The sequence below is a fragment of the Microplitis mediator genome, chromosome 1 (assembly GCF_029852145.1).
Source record: "Microplitis mediator isolate UGA2020A chromosome 1, iyMicMedi2.1, whole genome shotgun sequence".
In the NCBI taxonomy this organism is placed as follows: Eukaryota; Metazoa; Arthropoda; class Insecta; order Hymenoptera; family Braconidae; genus Microplitis; species Microplitis mediator.
The window spans coordinates 7,116,777-7,142,890 of record NC_079969.1 but is presented as its reverse complement, the minus strand read 5'-3'; the positions used below and the strand labels follow the sequence as shown (position 1 = coordinate 7,142,890).

At 27.3% G+C, this 26,114-nt stretch overlaps 3 protein-coding genes across 3 annotated transcripts; 2 read left to right on the top strand and 1 right to left on the bottom strand.

The window, feature by feature from the left end:
• The first annotated feature begins 932 nt into the window (after positions 1-932).
• Positions 933-7,206, top strand: LOC130670660 (putative carbonic anhydrase 3). The gene is made up of 6 exons (XM_057474114.1): positions 933-1,178; positions 2,348-2,395; positions 4,545-4,700; positions 4,792-5,015; positions 5,087-5,320; positions 6,190-7,206. Exons 1-6 carry the CDS (start codon positions 1,145-1,147, stop codon positions 6,367-6,369), a joined length of 876 nt encoding a protein of 291 aa, XP_057330097.1. The 5' UTR covers positions 933-1,144; the 3' UTR covers positions 6,370-7,206.
• Positions 6,495-15,043, bottom strand: LOC130670651 (anosmin-1). Its single transcript, XM_057474111.1, has 8 exons — positions 14,773-15,043; positions 14,169-14,296; positions 11,003-11,195; positions 10,518-10,838; positions 9,119-9,321; positions 8,899-9,043; positions 6,975-7,204; positions 6,495-6,892 (listed from the first exon to the last, which is right to left on the bottom strand). The coding sequence occupies exons 1-8, from the start codon at positions 14,792-14,794 to the stop codon at positions 6,560-6,562; spliced, it is 1,575 nt and encodes a 524-aa protein (XP_057330094.1). The 5' UTR covers positions 14,795-15,043; the 3' UTR covers positions 6,495-6,559.
• Positions 15,044-20,516: 5,473 nt separating this feature from the next.
• On the top strand, positions 20,517-25,846 carry LOC130678157 (homeobox protein MOX-2). Its single transcript, XM_057485189.1, has 4 exons — positions 20,517-21,017; positions 21,109-21,350; positions 23,751-23,929; positions 24,280-25,846. Exons 1-4 carry the CDS (start codon positions 20,806-20,808, stop codon positions 24,355-24,357), a joined length of 711 nt encoding a protein of 236 aa, XP_057341172.1. The 5' UTR covers positions 20,517-20,805; the 3' UTR covers positions 24,358-25,846.
• The last annotated feature ends 268 nt before the right edge of the window (positions 25,847-26,114 follow it).

The window sequence follows — 26,114 nt, the reverse complement described above, 5'->3', positions numbered from 1 at the left end:
TGTAATTTTTCGAATTAAGAAAAAAAATTTGAAGTATTAATGAATTTGTAAATTAATTAAAAAAATTTGAAGTATTCGATAATTTTGAAGTAAATAAAAAAATTTATAAAATTCGTAACTTTCTTAATTATTTGAAAAGCTCGAATTATTCGTAGGGCTTAGAATTCTACAAAAATTTGAAGTATTCTTAAATTTGAAAATAATTCGAAGCTCGAATAATTTTCTCATTAATCGTAATGCTACGAATTAATGAAAAAATTCAGAGTACTTATGAATTTTTAAATTAATTAAAATATTCAAAGTATTCATAAATTTTGTAAATAATTCAGAAAATTTAAAGTATTGATAAATTTGTTAGTTATTCGAAAACTTTGAATCATTCGTAATATTTCGAATGATAAGAAAAATATGCAGTATTTGTGAACTTTAAAATGGATAAAAAAATTCGAAGTATTCGTGAGTTTGGAAAGTATTCGAAAAATTTGAAGGAATCATAACTTTTCAAATAATTTGAAGTATTCGTGAATTTTCAAATTATAAGTAAAAATTTGAGTTATAGGTCAGTTTTCGAATTATTTAAGTGGAACTTTATAAGATTAAGTTCCACACGAATAATTAGTAAATTCAAATTATTCGCCATCCCTAAGATTTATATAAATATATATAATATGTATACGACACAGAGTGAAAAAAATTGAATTATTAATTATTAATTATTATTAAAAAATAAATAATTATAATTTTGATTAAAAAAATTATAAAAATTGCTCGTAAAAAAAAACTTTTTTATGAAAAATTAAAAAAATACAATGAAAATTTTTAGTTAATTAAAATAATGAATACTGATATTTAAATTGTCTCATTGCCTGTGACATTAATAATGATCTCGTTACAATATATATATCACAAGGGTTGACCACGTAACATGTCATCATCTTCAGTCGCAACTCTGTCGCCGAGCGATACGGACCTATAAACTTTTTTCATTTTTTTATTTGCAATCTTAATTTTTAATTTTTTTTATAAATTCAAACTTGTAATAAATTTTCAAACTATCAAAGTGACGAATCAGAATTTTTCAGTTTTAATTTTCCGTCATAAATTAAAATAAAATTTTTTTTAAGTTTGTAATTATTGACCAAAAATGTTATTAGTTTACATTGTAATTATTGTTGCAAGTAAGTAAATATTATCATGAGTGAAATTTATTAATTGATTTATTTTTTGTTTAAGCGCTCAATGATTAAGGTGTTGGTATAGATTAAAATAATAATAATAAATTGAGGGTAATTGATAAATTATTGTAGCATTGAATTAAATTTAAATTTGGCACAAGGTATTTTAGATGGACTAGTACTATGAGCATTTACCTTCAGTTTATTTTTTGAGTTACATATATTTTTTTTTTAATAATTAAAAATAATTCTTGTATTTTATTAGCAAAATTTTAATTATGATTTTAATTTTTTTACTGAAAATTGGAAAAATTCTATACTAAAAAACTTTTTGATTCTAAATTTTAATTAAAATTATCGCGGTTTTTTTTTAAAGAGAACTTTTTTTTATTCATATATATTTGATATTTAAAAATTTCTTCTATTTTTTAGTTTAAAAAAAACATTTATATATGTGAATATATATATATTTTTTTTTTTGAACAATTGAAAAATAATTCATATATTTCATTAGCAAAATTTTAATTGATTTTAATTTTTTTACTGAAAATTCGAAAAAAATTCGATACTAAAAAACTTTTTTTTTCTAAATTTTAATTTTTAAATTTGAGGTTTTATAAAATGAGAACTTTTTTTTCATTCATATGTATTTGATATTTAAAAATTTTTTCTTAAAAAATTTTTAGTTTCAAAAAAATACATATATATATATATATATATATATACTTTTTTTTGCAATTATTTAAAAAATGGTTTTTATATCAATACTGAATTTTTAAATTTTAATTAAGAAATGACTCATATATATAATTTGAATTTTAATTCAAAAAATTATCAATTTTTTTTTTTCAAAAATTTACTCCTATTTTATAAATGAAAGATAAGAAAAAAAAATTTAATAACATAATTACTAAAAAAAAAAATATATTTCTTTGATCAATTTAAAAGTAATTATCTAATTATACAATTACATATATAAATATATACACATAATAATATAAATAGAATAAAGATCAGTAAATTGAATTGATTAATTTGAATTATAATTAAACTTAAATAGATCAAAGTACTCATCATTTATTAAATTATTAGAATCATACAAATTATTAAATAAGTATACTACGAAAATTTATACTGATAATAAATTTATTGATACAAAATTTTTTTTTTAGATATTTGTGTGAGTAAAAGTCATGACTGGGGTTACACGGCAGAAAATGGTAATTAAAAAAATATATATATATATATATATATTGTCCTTCAATATTAAAGTTCATGTGTCATTGCCTGGCGTTATGCAGAAAATTATTTATATAGTGATATAAAGTCGTGGGTGTAGGGATGGAAAATAAAAAAAGAGTAGAGGTAAAGAGTACAGAGTTTAAAAGAAATATATATACATATCTATATACTTGTTAACATATATAAGTATATGTATGTCAATGTATGCAAATGTGAACGAATGTGTGGGAGTGAATGTAGTTGTATAAGCATAATTATAAAACTAGTGTAGAATAAAATGATCCAGAGAGGGCCAGGCCTTTGAATGATGATATGATACCGCCACTCTACCTACTCTACCTCAACTTATACCGCTACCTCAACCTAAACTCCAACGTTGACTAACTGATTGAGGAAATGATGTACTATAATACAGATTGGATAATTGCCAATTTTACAAATACTCTTCTCATAGTTGTTTGACGCCGTTTTATTGATATCGACTAGTGAATTTTGATTTTTTTTTTTTTAATTTAATTTTTTTAAGATTATTATTATTCCTGATTTAAAAATTCGATTAAATCTAATCGAAATTCAATCGGATTTCTATTGGATGCAATCAGTCAATTGGAATGCACTTAGGAGCGTTTCGATTCATTGATTGAATTTTAATCGGATTCAATCGGAAAATAATGATTTTCTATGGGTCATTTTTCTGATTGAATTTTCCAACAGAAAGTAAATTGGAAATTCCCGATTGAAGTCAATTAGAATTTTTCAATCAGAGTTTCCAATCAGGGATTATTATTACGATCCGGAAGTTAGCAGACATTTAACAATTTTTAAGGTTTTTTTTATCAGGAGACACGGTAGTGTCTCGCGCCAAGTACACGTTCAAATCAAACACATATATGTGTGGTATCATGGCACGAGCCTACCATGTCTCTATACCGTAGACCAAACGGTATTTAGCTCCAATTTTTAAAAACTTTTTTGAAAAATTCTAATTAATTACAAAAAAAAAATTCTAAAAATATGCACATGTTGAAAATTAAGTAAACTATAGGTGCAATTATTTGAAATATACCGTGATTAAACAAAATGATTAAAAATGATTTCACACGTTAAATGTCCATAAGAGACAGGATTAGAAATGATTTGAAGGATTGAAAAGTATTCAAAATGATTAAAAAACAAATCATTTTAAATCTTTTTTAATCATTTTGTTTAATCAGGGTATGTATATTTTTTATTTATCGTTTTGATCAAAATCCAAAAATTATTACACGTCGGCTAACTTCAATATAAATTATTATTATTATTATTTTTAAAAAAATCTTAATTAACAAATAAGATAAATACTTTTTTTTTTAAATTATCAATAAATCAAATACATAATTTTTTGCCATTAAATATAACAATAATATCAATATATGTCATATTAATAACAAAAGCACTTGAAGAATTGATAAGATATAGAAAAATATATATCAAGAGATTATCAAATATCAAAATACATTTTAAATCATTACACAATTACCACTGATTATTATGTTGTGATAAAACCGTTTAATAATTAAAATATTACAAAAAAAAAAAAAAAAAAAAAAAAAATTTTGACACGGATTCGAACTCATGACCTTCAGTCAACTCCAAGATCCTTAATCTCTTATGATTCCGAATCTTATTAACCGATTTTAGTAAACCAAAATTCGTATTATTCCGCGTTAAATTCTTCACTTAATAATACTGGAGCAAAATCATTCATAAAAATTTTACTATCATAACTGTTAATTATTTTACTGTGGCAACTATTCAAAAAATTTTATTCTTCAGTCACCAGACAAAACTTGTATTTTTGAAAAATTAAACTACTAATGAATGATACCTCAATCCTAGTAATTTATAACAGATACAAAAAAATTTTTCTCAAAACCTTGAGCTGGATTTGAACCCACGTCCTCTAGTTCTTCCATAATAACTGTAGCGGCAATATCTCGAAAACTAATGAACCGATTAGAAAAAAAAAAAATTCTCGTTACTCATCATTCCATTCTCCAGTTAACTATAGCGGGGCAAAATGAACCACCCATTAGAATTTTATTTAAAAAAATATTTTTCTACCAAATTGAATTTTTTTTTTTCAAGGTCCAAGCACATGGCCCGGCTTGTGTAAAAATGGTAAAAGACAATCACCAATAAATATTGAGACAGACAATACACTAAAAGATGATTTAGGATCATTAAAATTTTTACATTACGACTATGCGTACACTGGGGTATTAACAAATACTGGGCATAATGGTAATTAATAAATAGATATATTTTTAGAAATTAAGGTTTTATTTGATTATTATTATTATTATTTTTTTTTTTTGAATTAAATTTTTACAAGTACAAATAACATTGTCTGGTGTACCAATATTTTTAAGTGGTGGTGGATTAATGTCGACTTATGTACTTGAGCAAATGCACTTTCATTGGGGTGCTGAGCATACAATTGACAATACACGTGATGCACTAGAACTGCATTTAGTACATCGCGATAAACAATACGAAAATGTGTCAATTGCATCACAGTATGATAACGGGATTGCTGTTGTTGCTGTTTTATTCAAGGTGATTAATTAAAAATTTTTTTTTTTTTTTTTTTTTTTTCAAATTATTGACAGCCGCTTGATTAATTATAGCTTACGGATGATGACAATGACAATCTTTATGCAATATTAAAAGCTGCTGAATCAGTATCGCAGTGGGTCGGAAAGAGTAGTATTCAAATCCAACGTAAAGTTATACCGATCCATCTATTACCTAATGATCGGACAACGTTTTTTCGTTATACCGGTTCATTAACAACTCCTGGGTGTCAAGAGTCGGTTACGTGGTTCGTTATGACGGAAAAATTAACGATATCTGACTCACAGGTGAGTTTAAATATATATTTAATTAGACTCGAAAGAAAAAAAAATAATATATGATAATATATCACCATATCTTATAATATATGATCGATATTAAATTATTTTGACATGGATTCATATGTTTATATATATATATATATCTGTGTCAGTCCATCTATGAGGTATATGCTCATATATGATAGCCATGTAAAGTGTATATGAAAATTAATGCAATGCTTCATATATATTTTATATGAATCATATATGCTCGTATATGTAAATAGTTGAATCACATATTGACATATAGACCGTACATACTCATATATGGGCACAGATGAATCATATGAACTGTATACACTCATATATGTTGACACATGCGTACATATGAATTGTATATACTTATATATGTTGGCATGAATCATATATACTTATATATGAACATAGATGATGTATAGAAATCATATATGCGCACATATGTCTATACATGAATCATATAAATCATATATGCTCATATGTGGATCATATATACTCATATATGAACATGGATGAACATATAAACTATATTTGCTCATATATGTTGATATATGAATCATATAAATCACACATGCTCATATATGGATCGTATATACTCATATATGAACATATAAACCATATATGCCCCTATATGTCTATATTTGAATCATATAAATCATATATGCTTATATATGGATCGTATATATGTTGGCATGAATCATATATACTCATATATGGACATAGAGGAATTATATGAACCGCATATACTTATATATGCTTATATACATCGATCATATATAATCAGTTATATTGAGATAAGGATCACATATGTTCATATATAGTTCATATATTAAGCCATTTTATAATTTTTTTATTTGCAGGTTAAAATTTTAAAAAATGTTCAAACGCACAATGGAACTCTAAATATAAACTATCGTCCGACTCAAGAAATCGGTAACCGTAAAGTATATCACCATCTACTAGGCTACTCATCTTCACCAGTTATTACCTCTAACCTAATAATCCTCGTCTGCACAATAATCTTTACTAAAGTTTTCTAGTCTTCGTCATCCCTTCCATTCCTCCCCTTTATCAATTAATCAAATAAACCAAATATCAATCAAATACATCAATTAATAAACTAATAAATAAAATCTAGTCCACTTCCAACGAAAATAAAATAAACTCAGGTTTTATAAATTTTATTCATCTGGAATACAATTATTAATATAATAATATATTATAATTAATTTACAAAAATTTATTATAAATTTTCTTAATTCTTGCTTTTCTTTTTTTACATTTTGTCATTTTTAAATCATTATTATTATTATTATTATTATTATTATTACGATTTTGACGAATTTTATTACAATTCATGTTTGTTGTCAACTCAATTGATAAATTACGTTCATCATTAATATCTTGCCAATTATTATCATTCTGTCCCAATTCATTATTATTACTATTATTATTATTATTATTATTATTATTATTATTATTATTATTATGATTTATGACACTACGTACATTAACTGCGTACGTACAATTTTTTTCCAAATTTTTTATGTCAAATCTAGTCTTCTGTAAGAACAAAGAAAAAATAAAAAAAAATGAATTTTAATAAAACTCATTTCTATTTTTAAACATAAGTAATTAATTTTACCTGTGTGATATGGGACAGCGAAGAAGGTGCAATAAGATTGGGAGTTATTTTAGAATTATGAAAAGTGCTGCAAGATTCAAGTTTCCAAGATACATTGTAACTATGAGCTTCGGTGTCAATTGGCCAAACTAATCTAGCGTCAACTTCGTCATTGCAATGACAAATTAATCTACGAACTCGTAAGCCTGCATGGTGGCGTTCACATCTGCCTGCATGGCCATCTACGTCGGCTGTAAGTTTATTACTTTTGTCAATAAATCCAATAGAGGTTAATCCATGAACTGTAATATGATAGTGTATTGCAGGTCTAGATTTACACGAAGACAGAAAAAAGAGTAACTGTTGCTGGGTGGAACGATAGTCGAGTCAATATAATATACGAAACTACAGAATCTTGTATAAAACCATGAGGATTAATCTGACGACTGCGATAGCTACTCTAATGTTGCACAGTAATGAGTACTGTTTTTAACTATGGTTGGTTTGGTTTTAAATAGGGTATTTATTTATAACATCCCCAGAAAAATTGGCATGCATGATCATACATAATTCATATCTGATCAAGCAAAATCCATGCCTGATTATGCATGGTTCATATCTGATCGTGCGTAATCTATGCCTGGACATGCATGATTTATATCTCATCATGCGTAATTCATACCTGATCATGCGTGGTTCATATCTGATCATGCACAATCCATGCCTGATTATGCATAATTCATATCTGATCGTGCGTAATCTATGCCTGGACTTGCATAATTCATATCTGATCTGCGTAATTTGCATTTAATCATGCACGATTAATGTCTAAGCATGAATAATTCGCACCTAATCATGCACAACCCATGCATGATTCATTTTTGATCACGCGTAATCCATGCCTGATCATGCGTGGTTCATATCTGATCATGCATGATTCATACCTGACCACGCACAATCCGCGCCTGATCATGTATAATTCATGTATGATCATGCATGATTTATATCCGATCATGCATACTCCATGTCTGATCATGCGTGATTCATGCATGATCATACATGAATTAGGCATGACTCATTTAGATTTATTCATGGTCCAGGCATGGTCATGCATGAGTATTCTTATTCAAAGGATAAGACATGATAATGCATGGTCAAGTAGTATCATGTATGCTCAAGGTTGATCATACATGCTCATTATTGGCCATTATTCAGGCCTGATCATGGATTAGCAAATGATCATGAATGTCATTTTTTTCCCGAACAGTATATCTTTATATATATATATATAAGGAATAAATGTCTTTATCATAACTTATACAGTAACTTAAAATTAAGTCTGCAAAAGAATTGGCTTTTTCCCACCTCTTAACAAGTAACCTAAAGTAATAATATCTGCTTTTACCGTAGTTTAATTAACATAACTCACTGTAGTTAGAGATAGTACTGATTGCTGTGAGAAAAGTCATAAAAAGCTGTCACTGTCGTCAGAGTTATCTTTATGGTTCTGTTTATTTATTTTCGTGTACTACCCTAGCGGATCCGAAATACGGTAAATTTCGGAATTTACGGTATTTTACGGCTAATTACCGCAATTTGCGGTATTTTTACCGTAAATACCGTAGGCTTTTTTATTTTGATAGTTCTTAAAATGCAATACTTTACTTTACGGTAAAATACCTCATGCTTGTCGCAATTTCACCGCAAATTAAAGTTTTATACCGCAAATTTAAGGTAAAAATACAGCAATTTTGCCGTAAAATACCGTAATTCTCCCATAAATACCGCAAATTACGGTGCTGTAAATTACCGTAGTTCGGATCCGGGGTATTTGAATACTAGCAATTAACAAAAATGAATCTTAAGTTTATTTATTATTGAGTCCCTATTAATAATTTTAAAAATATTTATGCATGCCTTATTCTTACCTAATAAATATCCCTACCGTATTTTGAATAATCCGTGCTATTGAAGACCTTAGACGCTTTTTTTGAAGCCATTCTTCTGCCACCGTAGACCGATACCGCCTGTACTTGCAGAAAATACTGACACCCAATTTCCAAATTTTTAATTTCGAAGCAGCTCTTGTCCTTAGAGTATAAAAAAAAGAGAATAAATAAAGTAATAAGTAATGCGATTAGTTAAAAAAATGGCTGATGACAAACTTTCGAAATACTACGATGATAAATGAGAATAGATTCATTGGTAGGTCCGCGTATCAGTTGACTCCAGAACAACTTGTAAAACATGATCGGAACGTCCGAGGGTGGCTGCCTCCAACGAAGAAGTATTCTCAGCTTCCCATCAGCTTGCTGTACACGAGCACCGCTCAAAGACAGGTTACGTGGCTCCCGCGGATTCCTTGGTTCTTTTGTAAACCGCAAAAAGTATACTGAATTACTAAACACACATGATATACTACCTGAAAGGGTCTTTGCACCCAGTTGGTTCATCTACGTCGTGTTAATAACAAAAAACATCGACAATGTTATTCTAATAATTTTATAAAAAAGTTAAATAACTTTGTTATGATAAATTGTTGCTCGACAATTTAAAACAGACATTAATCTTTTACTTTTACTTTCAATTTATTTTTATTTACGAACGATAATTTGATGATTTTGACAAAATTTTGCTGTTCATAACTAGGCTTTAAATTGTCATAATAAATTTTTTCAAGAATAATTTAGGGGTTTGAGACCTCAGATTTTGAAATCTTGAAACGAGTTTTGGATGAACAAATTTTTTTGATCAAATTTTGAAATTTTTAACTCATAGCACTAATTTTGGAAATCATTATTTTTTTTAAAACCTCTATAATTATGACAAAAATTAATTGCTTATATATTTGAACTTTTGGAGCTTAAAGCTGGAGTTTAAAGTTTCAAAATCCATTTTTTGAATTTTTGTATAATAATTTAGTGGGATTTCATGAACTACCAAAGCTCTGCTTTAACTTTGACATTTCATAATTAGGCTTTAAATTATCGTAATAAATTTTTTCAAAAATAATTTAGGGGTTTGAGACTTCAGATTTTGAAGCCTTGAAACGAGTTTTGGAAAAAAAAATTGTGATAATCAAATTTTGAAACTTTTAACTCATGGCACTAATTTCGGATATCATTATTTTTGTTAAAACCTCCATAATTATATCAAAAATTAATTGCTTATATATTTGAATTCTTGGAGCTTAAAGCTGGAGTTTAAAGCTTCAAAATCCATTTTTTGAATTTTCTGTATGATAATTTAATGGGATTTTATGAACTACCAAAGCTCCACTTCAACTTTTACATTTCATAACTAGGCTTCAAATTATCATAAAAAAATTTTCAAAAAAAAAAAAAAATAGTAGTAAAACTATTGAGCTTTTAAAAACGTTTCATGATATTGATACTAAAAATTTTTTTACTAGCCTTTTTGGGTATTAAACTTAAAATCAATGTTCCAAAAATTAGTCTATTTATGTCCCAGGGTCTATATTACTAAAAAAAACTCGACTTTTCATGAATTTGAGTTAAAATATGTGCCCTATAAGCTAGAAAAAATTATTTTTAAAACGCTTACCAGCAGTTTTAAATGGTTTGGAAGGTATCGAGTATCCTCTGGATCCATTTTCATTGACAGCAGCCACCCGGAACTGGTACCAGTGTCCAGTTTTTAATCCCGCCTTGATCGAAGCATACGGTTTACTGCTCATATGCAAAACATCCCAAGAACTAAGCCTCGATTCCAAGTATCTAGGGCCCAAAACATGTCGTTCTTCCACAACATACCAGACTCCATTATCACCATCACTAATCCTCTGGTCCTTCGACATCCAATTAAGCAGGACCATGTTGCTCTTTTCTCTGCGAATTTCGATCCCGTCCGGAACCGGGGGTAAATCTAAAATTCATCTTAAATATTAAGACACTGTAATACTCTATTGGTAAAAATTTTTTCCGAAATTTGCTTTCGTCTCAAGTAGGCAATTACACACGCAGGTTGGAATTTCCGACTTTCCACTCTTGGTGTGCAATATCCTAAATTATATATTTACACAAACTTGCCTTCGTGCTCATGAAGGCCTGTTGGATGCATACAAGTTATTCCACAGTCATTGGCACAACATTTGCCTAAATCAGTGCACTGAGAATCGTTAGTGCATGCAATCAAACAAACGGCTTCGAAAGGTGACATTGAATTTTCTTCAGGACATTGTCCGGGTTTTGTGTAATTTGATAATAGACAATTATCCATACACTAAAAATAAAAATATTATCTATAACAGAATACATTGTAAAACGAAATGGTGTAAGTCCACGCTATTGCGGTATTAAATTTAACCTCGATAACGGTGGTAAATTTTTTCTCGGTGTTTTTCTTAGTGTTAATCTCGCTTATTTCATGCACGGAGAAATTATTCACGTTTGAAATGCTATGGTGTTATAGTAATGCCGGACCATGTCGGCCTTCTGACAGACATTGAAATGCACACATACAAAAATTACTATGGCCATAGTAATATTCCAATTTCCGTCAGGAGGCCAACATAGTCCGGATTTACTATGACACCATAGCATTTCAAACGAGAATAATTTCTCCATGCAGGTAATAAATTTTTTTTCATCTCAACTAACGACAATTTCATAATTAGAATTCCGAATTTCGTGACTAGAATTAAGAAGATCGTAGTTAATTTACTTCACATGTACACCGTTTAGCACTGGTTTGATAACGCCGCTAAGTAGCACCGCTACACCTTTGTGAGTTCATTTTAACACCACTTTTTTTTCAGTGTAATATTATCCTATAATAAAATATAGATGAAATATATGTGAAGCCAAACTATTCGTAACGTGATTGGTCGAAAGCAAAAAAATATATGCAAACGACACGAAAATATACATTCAAATAAATATATTAAAAACGACACGCGCGCGAAACATGTACGCTAGTATATAACAAATTGAAGAGAATTCGGCATAGGCCTCGATAGGTCAACCAGTAAAGCACTCGGTGCGTTACCGCATTGGTCTGGGTTCGATCCCCAGTTCGGACTTTCTAATTATTTTTCTCAATTTAATTGTAAACTATCCTAATTTTCGTATAAAGTGTGGAACGTTTTACGTAATTACTCCCATGTTTACTTTATACTTTTCTAATTCACAGCATTATTTAATAATTAAAAAATTCATTCATTTCATAGACTTAATAGCTCGTTTTAATTAAGGATTTAATCTACACCTATAAATTAGACCGAATCAGATCTAAACATTTTTTTTTTCAGCTTCTATTGCATCTTTACTCCGAAATTTTTACTAGAATCATTATATTCTCATCAGAAAATATATCCTTTATATATATTTCTGTACGGATTCCCACATAGTGTATTCGTATGGATTCTCATATGGCATCCGATACAGAAATCCTAATAGTTTTAATGGTTTTTCCTACTTGAGGACACTGTAAATAACTAAAAACGTTTATGTTATCTAAGGATATTCCTAACAGGACATAAATATACTCTTTGATTAATATAAAAATATATAGACAGTTCGGCTGTCCAATATCAAAACACAGTAACTGACAAAAATTAAATTTTTCAAATATGTATTGAATCATGTCCACAAGACTTCACTGGAACTGAAAATACTAAAAAATTGATTTTGAAAAATTTGTCCCTTACTGTGTTTTGAATTAGGGCAGCTGAGTTATCCGCAGTTCTCAATTATAAGGAATCTTTTAGAAAAAATTTTATCAGAAATTTTAATTATTTTTTCCTACTAGAGGACACTATGAGGAACAAAAAAAATTTGTATTGCAGGAAATTATTTCTAACAGGAAAAATTCTACTCCACTGGCTAACGATTTTTACGATACTGAAGTTAGCCGACGTCTTATAATTTTTGGTTTTTTTTTATAATGATAAATAATAATAAAAAAAATTTTTGAAAAAATTGCACCTATAGTTAATTAAATTTTCTACATGTGCATTTTTTTAGATTTTTGTTTTTTTTATAATTAATCGGTTGAAAAAAAATTTGAAAATTTTTAAGTGTCTGCTAATTTCCGGATCATTGACTTTTTCTGGCCGACCGAAAAAAATGAATTTTGAAAGTATTACCATGGAGTCGTACACGGAGAAAAAAGAAATTTTGCTGCAACAGGATATTCCTGTTACAGCCACAGGTCCATTCCTGTTGCAATCACTTAGCAGCGGCAGGATTATTTCTGTGGCTGCAACAGGACTTAATTCTGTTCCTGCAGCAGAACTAAGTACTGTAGCTGCTACTGGATCATGTCCTGTTGCAGCAACAGTTTTTTTTCCGTATATATTCATATAAAATAGATTCCTATGAATTCCCATATATTACACTATCCCATAAACTTTCTTCAGATTTCCATCTGAAGTTACCGACAACGGAAATTTCTTCCAGAAATTCTCATATAGGATGGACCCTACTACTATTTCATAGACTTCTATCAAAGTCCATAGGAATTTATCAATTCCAATGATGTTTTCCGCAAATTTATATGAATTTTCTTAGAAAATTTACTCATAAATCATAGCTTCCTACAATAATTTCTATATATGAACCCTGTTTCCTATGTACATTCTCACGAGTTTTTATAACAGATACTTGATTTCAAATATAAAATTACGTGATTAATTTGTCGTTTTTAGTTTTTAGGATCATACAAGATTAACTACACAATAAATCTTATAAATAAATAAAGAAAATTATAAAGAAACAGGTTCGTTTACTTATTGGCCTACTTTTTATATGGAACTACCGATTGGCTTCTTTATATATATATATATATATATAATGCAGAGCTTCTTCGAATGAGAAAGAGTTCATCGTGCAATATATATACTTATATATTTATATATATGTACATATATATATATATATGCTTACAAACGATATACAAGGGTCCATCTTTTGCGATTGTTCTTTTGTATATAACAGGCGTGAAAACCTGTTTTTCGATACACGGTCCTTTGTGTTTTTGTTTTTGCTCAACTTTTTTTTATCGGTAATTTTTTTTTCTGCTTTACATTCGCTAATGGGGTTGTTATTTTTATTTTATGTATTTATGTTTTTTTTTTGCATTGTTGTATATTAGTTTTTTTTTTTTTGTTACATGATTTTAAAGAGAAAGGGTAAAGGGAAGAAAAGATTTAAGAAGAGTCATGGGTTTTATGTTGTTGTTTTTTTTTTTTTTTACCTCGTTAATTGAAGGATATCGATCGCATTTTGAGTAACAACGAGCAACTCGCATTGAATCGTAATCTACGGTGTACTTTGTCCAAAAACCAAAACAAGTGGGTAATAATAACCACCATGGCCATAATTCTGTAATAAATATAAATAATATTGTTGTTATTATTGGAAAAAAAAATTTTGATTCATTATAAATTTAATTTACTTGAAAACTATTGAGTTTACGACGAAATATGCTTATATACTTTTTATAGGAAATTTAATTCTCTACAAATTTGGTCTCTTATATTTTTATCATATCTTTGATACTTAAGCTAGTATTTTAATTTAAAAGTTTTTATATACTAAATTAATAAAATCAACTTTCATAATTTTTCAAATCAATATTCCTGGCAAAATATCACAGATACAATAAAAATAATAGAATACAATTTTATAGGAAATTTAATTTTCTACAAAAAAGGTATCTTTCATTTTTTTCATAAATTCAATAGTTTCACAGATATTTCAATTATAAACAAAATCATCAATAATAAATTAAAAACCTAAATAAATCCATAAATAATAAATAAATAAATTAATTAATTAATTAAAAAAAATTAACATACGTTTTATGCAAATTCCAGTCATGTATGAAAACAAAAAAAAAACGTTCGAAAATTTTAATTAAAAATCTCTAATTAAAAAAATTCAAAATTCATCACTTTTACTCTCAATTTAAATTTAATCAAATAAATAAATATAAATATCACATAAAATATGAAAATTTTTTTTTTTTATTTACAAAAATATTTATTAAAATTAAAAAATAATAATAATTAAAATTGACTGGATAAGAGTGGCGCCTATCGAGTCGATGCGTTCGAACTGAGATCGAGTTCACTTTTCTGACCGGTCGATCCTTGCTCAGGCTTCTCCTACTTCTCTTTTACAACCCACACCGTGTTCCCCACCCTGTAAAATACTCCTTGTAATTTAAAAAAAAAAAGTTATATATATAGATATATAAATTAATAATAATAATAATAATAATAAATAAAATGAGCCAACATATGAGAGCGTACATGATATGAGTAATTTCAAAAAGTATTTATAAATTTGTAAAATAATTTTGATTAATTGTTTTTATGGTTTCTGGGAAATTAAAATGCATAAATAATGTAATAAATTAATATGGTGATTTTTGGTAAATTATTTAATAGTGCGGAAGAAATACATTAAGAAACATTAGACTATAAATAACTAGTTGTATGTACGCTTTTACTTGCTGCTATCCGGACGTGTGTGAAGCAGTTGAATGTTAACTTTACTGCGCCAATATCCTGGTTACCTTCAAAACAACCACGTAGATGATTCTTTATACCTTTACTATATATACATGTATATATAGATATATTAACTAGTGCATTATGTATACTTGTACGTTCGTACGCTCGTAAAGACTATAAACAACTTGTTTTAGTTGAGAGAATTAAATTTTTTTTGACATTTCAAAACAATAAAATTTTTTTTTATTTTGATGAATTACTTTGTGGTAATTTACGATTTTTTTTAGACATTTGAAAAGTTCGTATGGAAATTTATGGGGATTCGCTAAAATTATCATGCCACGGAATAGTAGATTACACACCGAGGGAGAAAAGTAGGACATTCCAACCCACGGGTTCAGTTGCTTAGCCGAGACGAAGGCGAGGGTGGCAAACACGCGGATTGGAATTCCCTACCTTCCCCCGAGGTGTGTATACGATTTTTCACCAGATCTGTGCAGAAAGTTTAAATTTTGTCTCTATTTGCGCATGGAAAAAAGTGTAGTCCAAATTACTGCAGTCAGTGGCATATTGACTACTCATACTTGTAATTATTTTACACAAAATTTAGTAAAATTTGAATGACTAATTAGTGTTAAAGTGATCACATTAACAGCAATCGTTGCATATAGTGTAGTTACTAAGGCTAAAAGTCTTTTTTCACTAAACCTGCGCCGAAAGTTTAAATTCTTGCCCTGTTTATCCGGAAGAATGTCGTTCTTTTCTTTCATGCCCAGATCTGGTGAAAAATAGTATGCACACCACGGATAGAACGTTCCAATACGCGTGTTTGCTACCCTCGCTTTCGACTCGGGTAGGCAATTATACACGTGGGTTGGAGTGTCTTACTTTCCTCCCTTGGTGTGTAATAGACTATTTTCGTAATCATAAGCTACGCTCACTTACGATAACAAATGTCTACTTTGAAATACGCGATGATATTGTTATAATTTGTAATAAGTATCATGTAACTGATGTGTTGTGAATTGGAGGTAAGGAAAAACTTTCGTCCAAAAGAACTGAGTTCGAGCCCACCTATGAGCGGGAGGTATTAGTAAGACGCCGATTGGATCGACTGGAATTTTTCATGATTTCAGATCAACTTAATACAAAAGTGTTAAGAATTTCTACAGGGGATATACACTAGGGTGATTCATTTCCGCAAAATTTTTTTTTTTTAAGTGCTCAAGCAAAATCTCAATCTACATCGAAAAAAAAAAATTCTCACTGAATATGAGCTCTTAATTCCAATGCTAAGTACTTAATATTTCAATTTGATTTTTTCCCATTTAAAATGCATGTAAAAAAATTGTTTTTTTTTTTTTTTCAAATTTCTAATGCTGAGCTGCTTTTCATGATATTGAGAAACGAATTGTTGAATCTTGTAGGAGATTCCGTGCTCTTTAAAATTGCTCTTGGACTTTTTAATGTAGCTCACGCTGATTCACCAGTAAGAGCTATCGAACTTAATTTTTTGACGAAAATCGTGATTTTTTCATTTTTTAGGACGAACAACCTAAGTACAGGGAAACAAAGGAAACATATATTTTAAGGAAATTTTATCCTCTTTAAAAAAGGTCCTTAAACCTAAGTTGCTCCAACCGATAGTTTATGAGTTATAGCAATTTTTATAATTGAAAATGTAAAAAAAAGTATAAAAAATGGAAAATAATGAATTTTTTTTTCGATGTAGATTGCGATTTTGCTTGAGCATTTAAAAAAAAAAACTTTTGCGGAAATAAATTACCCTAATGTACACTGCAAACCAAAAATAATAATAAATATTGTACGTTTTCAAAACAAATCGACTTCTTAATTACAACAAAATTACATTTGTTTCTACAACAAGTTTATTTGTTATCGTAACGTTAATCTACAAAAGATCTACGGAGATCTGATTTTTAAAAATTAAATCGATGTTACTTCTAGCAGATCTGCGAATATCAATGTAGATCTCATAATTATCAGACCTTTTTTCCAATGATCTAAAAATTTGCAGAAACTCACGGAAATTGGCGACGTCCGACGACTTCTGCAGCCCTAATAAGAAAAATTGATCATAAATTATCGATCATCATCAAAGACTCGAGATCATTGAAGATCTTTAGAGATCACCATAGGTCTAGTCATTGAAGATCTGCCGAAATCATCAAAGATCTGAGATCTATTAAAAATTTTAGATCTACTTATATCTAAATTACTTTTTCCCGAGGTTTTTCGCTGTCCCGACTGTTGTTATGATGACGAATCTTTTTTTCGTGATTTTTTCCAGGCTCGTATTTTGTCGATCTCATGTGACCCTAAAGGATTGAGTCAACGAAGTGTAAAACTTTTTATTTTTCGAGTCGTCAAAAATACTACAATTAACATTTTTAAAAAAATGATCCTAAAGTTAGCAGACAATTAAAAATTTCCAGATTTTTTTTTTTCATCAGATCAATTTAGAAAAAAAAAAAAAAAAAATATGCACATGTAGAAAATTTAAAAAACTACAAGTGCAATTTTATAAAATATTTTTTTTTTGTAAATCATAATTTTGAATCAATTCCAAAAATTATTAGTCGTCGGCTGACTTCAGTGTCATAAATAAAAAAAAAAACGTAATTACCAGTTACAAAAAAAAAATATTTTTCTGAATAAGAATATAAAAAATTTTAATTTTCTATAACAATGACCTCGATATATGACGTAGACTATATACTGAGTATTGACGAAAATTGACGAAAAAATAAAATAAAGTACTGTAACATGATCTTATTAATACCTGAGTTTAATATTTCAAAATAAAAATTAAAACTTAAGCATCAAATTTACAAAATAAAAATATTTGAATCCACATACACAAAATTATTTTAAAAAATAATTTAAAAACAATTTACTGTTTATGAAAAATCTGCGGAAGTAATAATCTATTATTTTATTAAAACCGGAAGTCTAACAATAAATTTTAAAAATAACCATTAATTTCATTCGAAAAAAAAAAAAAAAATCCTCTAAATACTTCAGTCAAAAAATCAAAAACAATTAAATATTTAAAAACAATGAAATTTATTGAATTTAATTAAAATACATACACATTAAAAATTATAATATAAATATAAATATATATATTTATAAATTTAAAACCATAAAAATTAATTAATCACAATTACGTTCACCTCGACTTATTTTACCCCGTTGTTTTTGACTTTCAAAAATCGGACCAACAATTAACCAATAAACTGCTAATGATATAATAATAATACAAACAACTGTCAATGCTATTGGTTTAGCTCGTGGCCGCCAACAAATACTTTCAGTTTGTTCATTTCTTCCACCAGATAATCCGTGTCGATCTGCGTACGCCTGCATTGTTATTTCAGCGATTCCTATATTTATTTATCAAAAGTTTTTTTAAATTTAAGATGGAAATTTTCAGAAAAAAAAAATAAATAAAATTAAATTACTTTATTTAATTAACTAATTGATTAATTAATAAATTAAAATTACCTGGATTTCTCCAACGACTGTCCATTTTGTAAATTTTTATATAAATAATTTTTTCAAAGATTAAATATAATTATTATTTATTTAAATAAATTTATTGTAATTATTTATGATTTTTTTTGTTAATTAAAATAATTAAATTATTTAAAAAATTGAAATAATTGGATGATGTTAACGTTACTGATGATGATGGTAGACTGGGCAAAAAGTTAAAATACTCAAGTTTATAAATATTAAAAGTAGAGTAAAAAAACGTCTTAGATTTGCTGTAGAGCATTAAGCTTTAAAGCTTGTGGCCATATTGTAGTATTCAATTCTATAGCCTTTTCGTTTTTACTGTATCAGTATATAAGTAACTTCTCTTTATAGATATTTATGTATATAAGTATAATATGTATATTGGGATATGTGGATGTGTATATTATATAGTTATAGAGTATCGTTTTATTATAATACTCAGATGAGTGTATCTGTTTCTTGAGTATGCCTGTTTTTAAACTGATGCAATCATCACTGTTGAAATTTATTTTTATTTTTTTCGGGCTGGAGTAGATTATCGATGTATTGATAATGGTAGTTTATGTATTTGAAATACAGTTATAAATTAGTTAGAGTTATTAGCAAGTTGAAATTTTTTTAAAAGTTTTTTTTTACAATATTGACTACGCGGCAGATTTTTCAAAAACGTTTTCTTTTTATTTGAATCGTTTTTTTGAGAAACCCCATAAGTCATGTTTTTTACGAAATTGGGTGTTTTGCATTTTTGGGTTCTTTGGATGTTCCTCCACAGAAATCAATCAAAATATGTATCAATTCAGCGTTTAAAAAAAAATTAACGGGGTGACAGCAATTTCATTTAATTGAGAAATCTCATAAGTCAATGACTCAAATAAACATATGCAGTTTTAGTTTTACAGAAACCATTTTTTTTTTTTTATTTAAAGTTCGCGCTTTTTTGGGAAATTAATTTCAAATGTTGTTTTATTGTTGACTGTTATATGACTAATTAAAATATTTAAATTAATCATATTTTTTTGTAATTTCTGAGTTTCAGAGTTCAAATACATATTTAATACTTCATTTTATCAGTGTAATAAATGATTTGAGTGGAAACATTTAAAAAAGCAATGATTTTATAACTTTTTTTTCCCGTTTGGTTGAGAAACCCCATAAGTCAATCAACTTTAAATAATTTTTTTAAGTAGTTTCAGTTAAAAAATTGAATTTTTCTTGTTGGAATCTTTTTCAGAGACGCTAACATTATTGTATTCAATTATTTATTTATTATTTTAATGTCAAGTTTTTCCAAAAAAACGTTTTTTGTGTTTCCTGAAAAATTTTGTCTTCTTGACTTATGAGATTTCTCAAAAAAACGATACATTTGTTAGAAGCTGTATATTTCTTGTTTTTTTATCACTAGCGTTAGGTCAATTCAAAAAATAGTTCATTACAGACCAAGGAAGGTCAAAAAATTTATGTCCCGAATGTCATTTCACATTTCAAAATATTTTTTTTTTGTACGGAGACAAAATGACTCGAGATATTTAAAGTTGATAATAGAACTGCGATAAAGATGGACTAGTTTGTCGTAACCATTTCATTGGTCAGTACATGTGTTTTTTTTTTATATCCTACTTAAAGTTACAAACTTTAATATCAAAGACACATGAGATGCGTCTCATGAGACACAAGTTAATATATGCGCGATTACTTCAACTGTTCTCATTACTCATTCGCGTCTTTTTGTTTAGACATCTCGCGCATTAGAATTGAAACCTGACTTTTAATTACTACATATTTGACAATTTTATGGGTTTAAGTTGTGTTTAATCGGGAATAATTACAACTATGGATTATTTTTCTAAAGATACCGTGGGATATTATTTAGAAAGTGGAATTTATTATAATGAAAGTTTTCCGCCGACTCCACCGACATTCAGTCCGAATCAGCAAATTTATCAGACGAATTTTGATAATTTTTCTGAACATTCCAGACAATTGGAAAACTGGAATTATTTTTTTGAAAATCACAAGTGCAATTCTGGAGATTATTTTTTTCAGTACGTAAACTAAATTTTTTTTTATTATTATCACAATTTTTCAAATATAAATAAATAAACTAAAAAAAAAAATTCGAATTCCACCAATTAGACACGAGGGTGAAAATCCATCATGCGGTCAGGGAATATCAGAAAAAAATAAATCAAAAGCATGGGAAAATACGGGAGTGTCATCCTTATCGACATCATCAGAAAATAGTTGCAATTACTCGACAATAAACGGTACTGAAATTCCCTTGGAATCAGCAGATTACTTGACCGAACAAGATCACGAGCTCGTTGCACCAGCAGTAAAGGAAGACCTGACAGTCAAGTCTTCAACCGCCGAATATGGTAAGTTGTCTTTTCCCCATCGTATATCGTAATAGTATATAAAATTTATATTCACATATGTCAATGTATATATATATATACATACATATATATGTACTACACATCATTTTATGTTTTATACATCAACGTGTCCATATGACTATAACTGACCATCTCTTTTACTAAATATTTGCATTAATACATGTTTGTTATTACCTTATATACCACATATATATATACCACATATACATATACACATATATATTTTTTTTATTGTTATTACACAATAAGAATTTTTAAAAAATCAGATAAATTATTATTATTATTATTATTATTATTATTATTATTATTATTATTATTATTATTATTATTATTATTATTATTATTATTATTATTAATATTATTATTATTATTAAGAGAATAAGAAAAATTTTGTTCCCGCCATATCTATATGATAGAATTAGTTAATGTTATTAAAATGGGTATCATTAGATCCCAGACAGCATTAAAGTCGGAATGACTGCATTACGATGTCTTTTTGAAGGCATTCTCAAGAAGTCCAAGACTTCTTAAAGGTATCATTTTTAAGAACTCTCAATAAAGAGTTCTTTAAGACTCCATAAATAAGACGTCAGTTTTGTGACGTCTAAATCTATTCTTTTTTTAACTTCTTAATGAAGTCAAAATTAGGAGCTCCTCAAGACTTCATAGTAAATTCTTACTGAAGTCTTATTTGTGAAGTCAGAAAAAATAACTCTTTGAGAACTCATTTTAAAGACGTCTTAATGGGTTCATTAGGTGGCTCATTCGACATCTTGAGAACTTCTTAAAGACTTCTTTAAGATGTTGATGAGACGTCCAAAGCATAAATAGGAACTCATTCAGAACTCATCAAGACGTCATTTTGCTATCTGGGATAGGTCTTGACTTGAATTTGTGCCTTTTCATAATTTAAACTGTTTTTAATTGCCAAGTATTGAGATAAATAGATTTATCTATATCATTCTGATTACATTTAAATTACGCGGGAAAAAAGACGATCGTATTTATTTTCTTTAAATAAATTAATACTTTAATTATTCTGTCACTAAATATGACTGAATGTCACTGAATTTATAGCTATATTATTTATATCGCGTAACTTATTCCAAAATGACAGATTTTTATACTCCCTTTTGGTTTTCGGAAGCTTCTCAAAGCCAAAAAAGTGTGCATAGAAAAAAAAAGGATTCATTGACACTAAAAATCTTTACTCGCCTAAAGAAAATTTTTACTTACCCCAATAAATTTTTTGCATTGTGAATTGAAAACAAAAATTTATTTAGAACTAGAAAAAATTACTTGGTGCAAGGAAATTTCTTGACCAAAAAAATCTCTTCTCGCCCCAAGACAATTTTTGTATTTAATTGATAATGCATAAAATTTCTTGGTGTAAATTAAAATTTTTTACGGCTAGAAATTCTTTTTTTCTGCGTATTTTATAAATTTAGTAGTGATATTCGGGCAGTCACGTAGTGACTGCAGGTTGCTCGTTATTATTATTATTATTATTAATAATATTACTATTGTTATAAAATACTTGTTCGAGGACAAATCTTGTTTAGTGTTTCTGTATAATGTATATAAATATATATATATATATATATATATATATATATATATAAATAGAGAGAGAGTTTTTTATCGCACTTAAAAACATATATCTTCCGAGATCGTAATATATATAAGTAGTATTTAATGTTATGATTTTAATGTATGATTGTATGATGTCATAAAAGAAATACCGCTTTATTTAAATACAAGACAGATTTCTATCATTTAGAAGAAAAATATAAAATTAAGCATTTAAATTTTGATAATAATTTAAATTAAATTTTTTTTTTATTTTTTTGTTTTAAACAAAAAAAGTATGAACAATAAAAAGTGAATTTTACTATAAATGATTATTGTTATAAATAAAAATTTAAAAAATTTGTACTCTACAAAACTGTTTTCATGCACTTATATTGCTAAAGTGTATTGCTTATATGATACGAGCATTTGAACAACCCTAATATATATATATATATATATATATATATATATAGTAATTTAGTATGAGGTAAAGGACCTGCCAGTCCTATCATATTCTGGTCAAAAACGTTTTTCGGATAATTATTTATTTTTTAACTGACTAGAAAAACTTTTCGTTAAACCAGTTATTTTACAGCCATTAAATTATCATTTTAATACAAAATTATAGTGGACTAAATACAGGTATCATGTTTTGAAAATTCACTCATCTTTATGTATATACTTTGTATTACATTCTTAGCTGCCTATGAAGAATTTTTAAAAAAAGATAAATACTTTTAAACTAAAAAGATACTTTTAAACTAAATATTGTACTTCAATTAAATAAAAATAATTTGCATATTCCAGGTTCAAAGAAAAAGACAAAAAGACCGTCGACTAATAATAATAATAAATTACGTAAAGAAAGGACGGCTTTTAATAAACATCAAATAAACGAATTAGAAGTCGAATTTCTACGCAGCAATTATTTATCACGATTACGTAGATATGAAATTGCTGTTACACTTGATTTAACTGAACGGCAGGTAATATTTTAATATGAATAATATTTAAAATTGGCTGACTAGTCCAGTGGAATTAATTAATTGTTATTAAATTATAATTTTGTAAATAAAATTCTCATCGTAATTTCAATTCAAAAGTATGAGCTAACTAAATTTACATATATATACACAGAAAAAAAATATCTCTTGGCTCAAGAAATATTTTGCATTATAAAATGAAACCAAAAATTTTCTTAAGACTAAAAAAAAATTCCTTGGTACTTACGAGAAATATTTTATCACACTAGTAAATTTTTGTTTTCAATTTATAGTGCAAAAAATTTATTGGGACAAGAAATACTTTTTCTGTATGTATATTTAATTGATTTTAGGTAAAAGTATGGTTTCAAAATCGACGAATGAAATGGAAGAGAACAAAAAATATCAATACTCAACGGCTGCATCAATAAATTATGATAAAATAGTTATGAATTTATTAATAATACAGAAAAAAAAATTTTAATTCAATTGTATAGTTACCTGTAATGACACTATTAAGAATATTTTTGATTTTCAAAGATAATTATCATGGAAAGTAATAAAATTTATTAATTATTAAAAAATTAAAGCATAATCTTTAAAGGAAATCTAAGGTGACTGGTGACTATTTAAAAATATATATTCTATGTAAGTGATCAAAATATTCCCTTGTGGAAATTTTTCGGAATTTTCTCTGAAAAACTCAGTTCTAAAGTTCTAAAATTTTTTTCAAAGTTCTAAAAACATTTTCAGAGAAAAGTCTGAAAAATTTTCACCAGGGTCGAGTTGGGTTTCACTTTAAAAATTTTTCAAATCCAGTACTAATTTAAAAAAAAAAAAAAAAAAAACCTTAAAAACTAGTTTTTGATAATTGTGAGTTAAATCAAGTCTTGTTATTACGTTTATCATATTAAAAAACTAATTTGATGAATGACAACAAATAATTTAAAATTAAAATTTAGATTTTTAAAATAATTATCAGCTTTAAAATTAATACTGACATTTATCACTTGGAAATCTAAAGTTATGTAAAAATAAAGTATATAAATAAATCAACTTATATTTTATATTTCTGACTGTTTTTAAACTGTTAATAATTTCAAGTAATTTGCTTTTAATTTTAATTTCATAGAAAATTTTTAACACGATTCAAATATTTAAATTTAGAATTAGCATTTGGGATTTTAAAACTAAAAAAATTCATAACTTTCCTCCCAAATAGTTTACCATTAGCTAACGAAAAAGTCGTGTTAATTACATTTTCCAACATTAATTAATTAGTCATAAATAATAGAGTCATATTCATGAGTGTCAATGTAGCAGACATCAGACAAATTTAAAATTTTAAATAAATAGAGTAAATAATTTTTAAAAGAATATTTATAAAAAATGCACTTATTAATTTAAAAATTCTTTAAATGCGTATTTTTTTTTAATGTTAGTTCATTAATTATTTACTCTATTTATTAATAATTTCAAATTTGTCTGATGCCTGCTACATTCACACTCATGTTATATTCCTAAATCTTCTCAAATGATTCCCAATTAAAGAAAAATAAATTTATTGTCTGTAAAATATACATTCTAAAGTTGATGGTAGGGATTTCAAACAGTAGAGTTTATTCATAAATGCAACTTGGTAGTGTTTTTTTCTGGTAGTGATTGAACATCCTGCACCGCGACTTGATTTTCTACGGAGGTACCTATGAATCCTTTATGAACTCGGCCAAGAAGCTTATTTTAGTATCCTGATAATATTATATTTCATTTATCCGATATATCTCACTTGTAAACTTTATTTACTATGCTAATCTAAATGTGAAACTTTCAATTTCTTTTGTTCCATTGAAACTATATTTTCTTATAATTATTTATGTATTTTCTCTATTATTGTAATCATATTAAAATGTATATTGCCGATTGGTGTTTTCTAAATAAATAAATAAATAATTAATCATGGTAGATTTTTTCATTGGTAGAGATTTTGAGATGGTAGCTATTTTATTGGAGCGGGAATTTTCTAGGTAGGTATGATGCTGCTGACTTCAATAGGGTAGAACTTTATTTTTGGTACCCTGGCGGTTTCGAATCACCCTGGGAGTGGAAACACGGTGGAATCACGGTGGATCCAGGGTGGTTACACGGTGGGTTTGTGCCATTTTATCACCGTGTATACACCGTGGAATCG

Excerpts from the sequence above, each read along its gene's own strand:
- LOC130670660 (XM_057474114.1), top strand. The coding sequence starts at position 1,145 with ATGTTATTAGTTTACATTGTAATTATTGTTGCAA. Across the intron at positions 1,179-2,347 it reads CATTGTAATTATTGTTGCAA|ATATTTGTGTGAGTAAAAGT; the intron begins GTAAGTAAATAT and ends TTTTTTTTTTAG. Across the intron at positions 5,016-5,086 it reads TTGTTGCTGTTTTATTCAAG|CTTACGGATGATGACAATGA; the intron begins GTGATTAATTAA and ends GATTAATTATAG.
- LOC130670651 (XM_057474111.1), bottom strand. The coding sequence starts at position 14,794 with ATGACTGGAATTTGCATAAAAC. Across the intron at positions 14,297-14,772 it reads GACTGGAATTTGCATAAAAC|AATTATGGCCATGGTGGTTA; the intron begins GTATGTTAATTT and ends TATTTATTACAG. Across the intron at positions 6,893-6,974 it reads CGCTGTCCCATATCACACAG|AAGACTAGATTTGACATAAA; the intron begins GTAAAATTAATT and ends TTGTTCTTACAG.
- LOC130678157 (XM_057485189.1), top strand. The coding sequence starts at position 20,806 with ATGGATTATTTTTCTAAAGATACCGTGGGATATTATTTAGAAAGTGGA. Across the intron at positions 21,018-21,108 it reads TCTGGAGATTATTTTTTTCA|ACACGAGGGTGAAAATCCAT; the intron begins GTACGTAAACTA and ends TCCACCAATTAG. Across the intron at positions 23,930-24,279 it reads TTGATTTAACTGAACGGCAG|GTAAAAGTATGGTTTCAAAA; the intron begins GTAATATTTTAA and ends AATTGATTTTAG.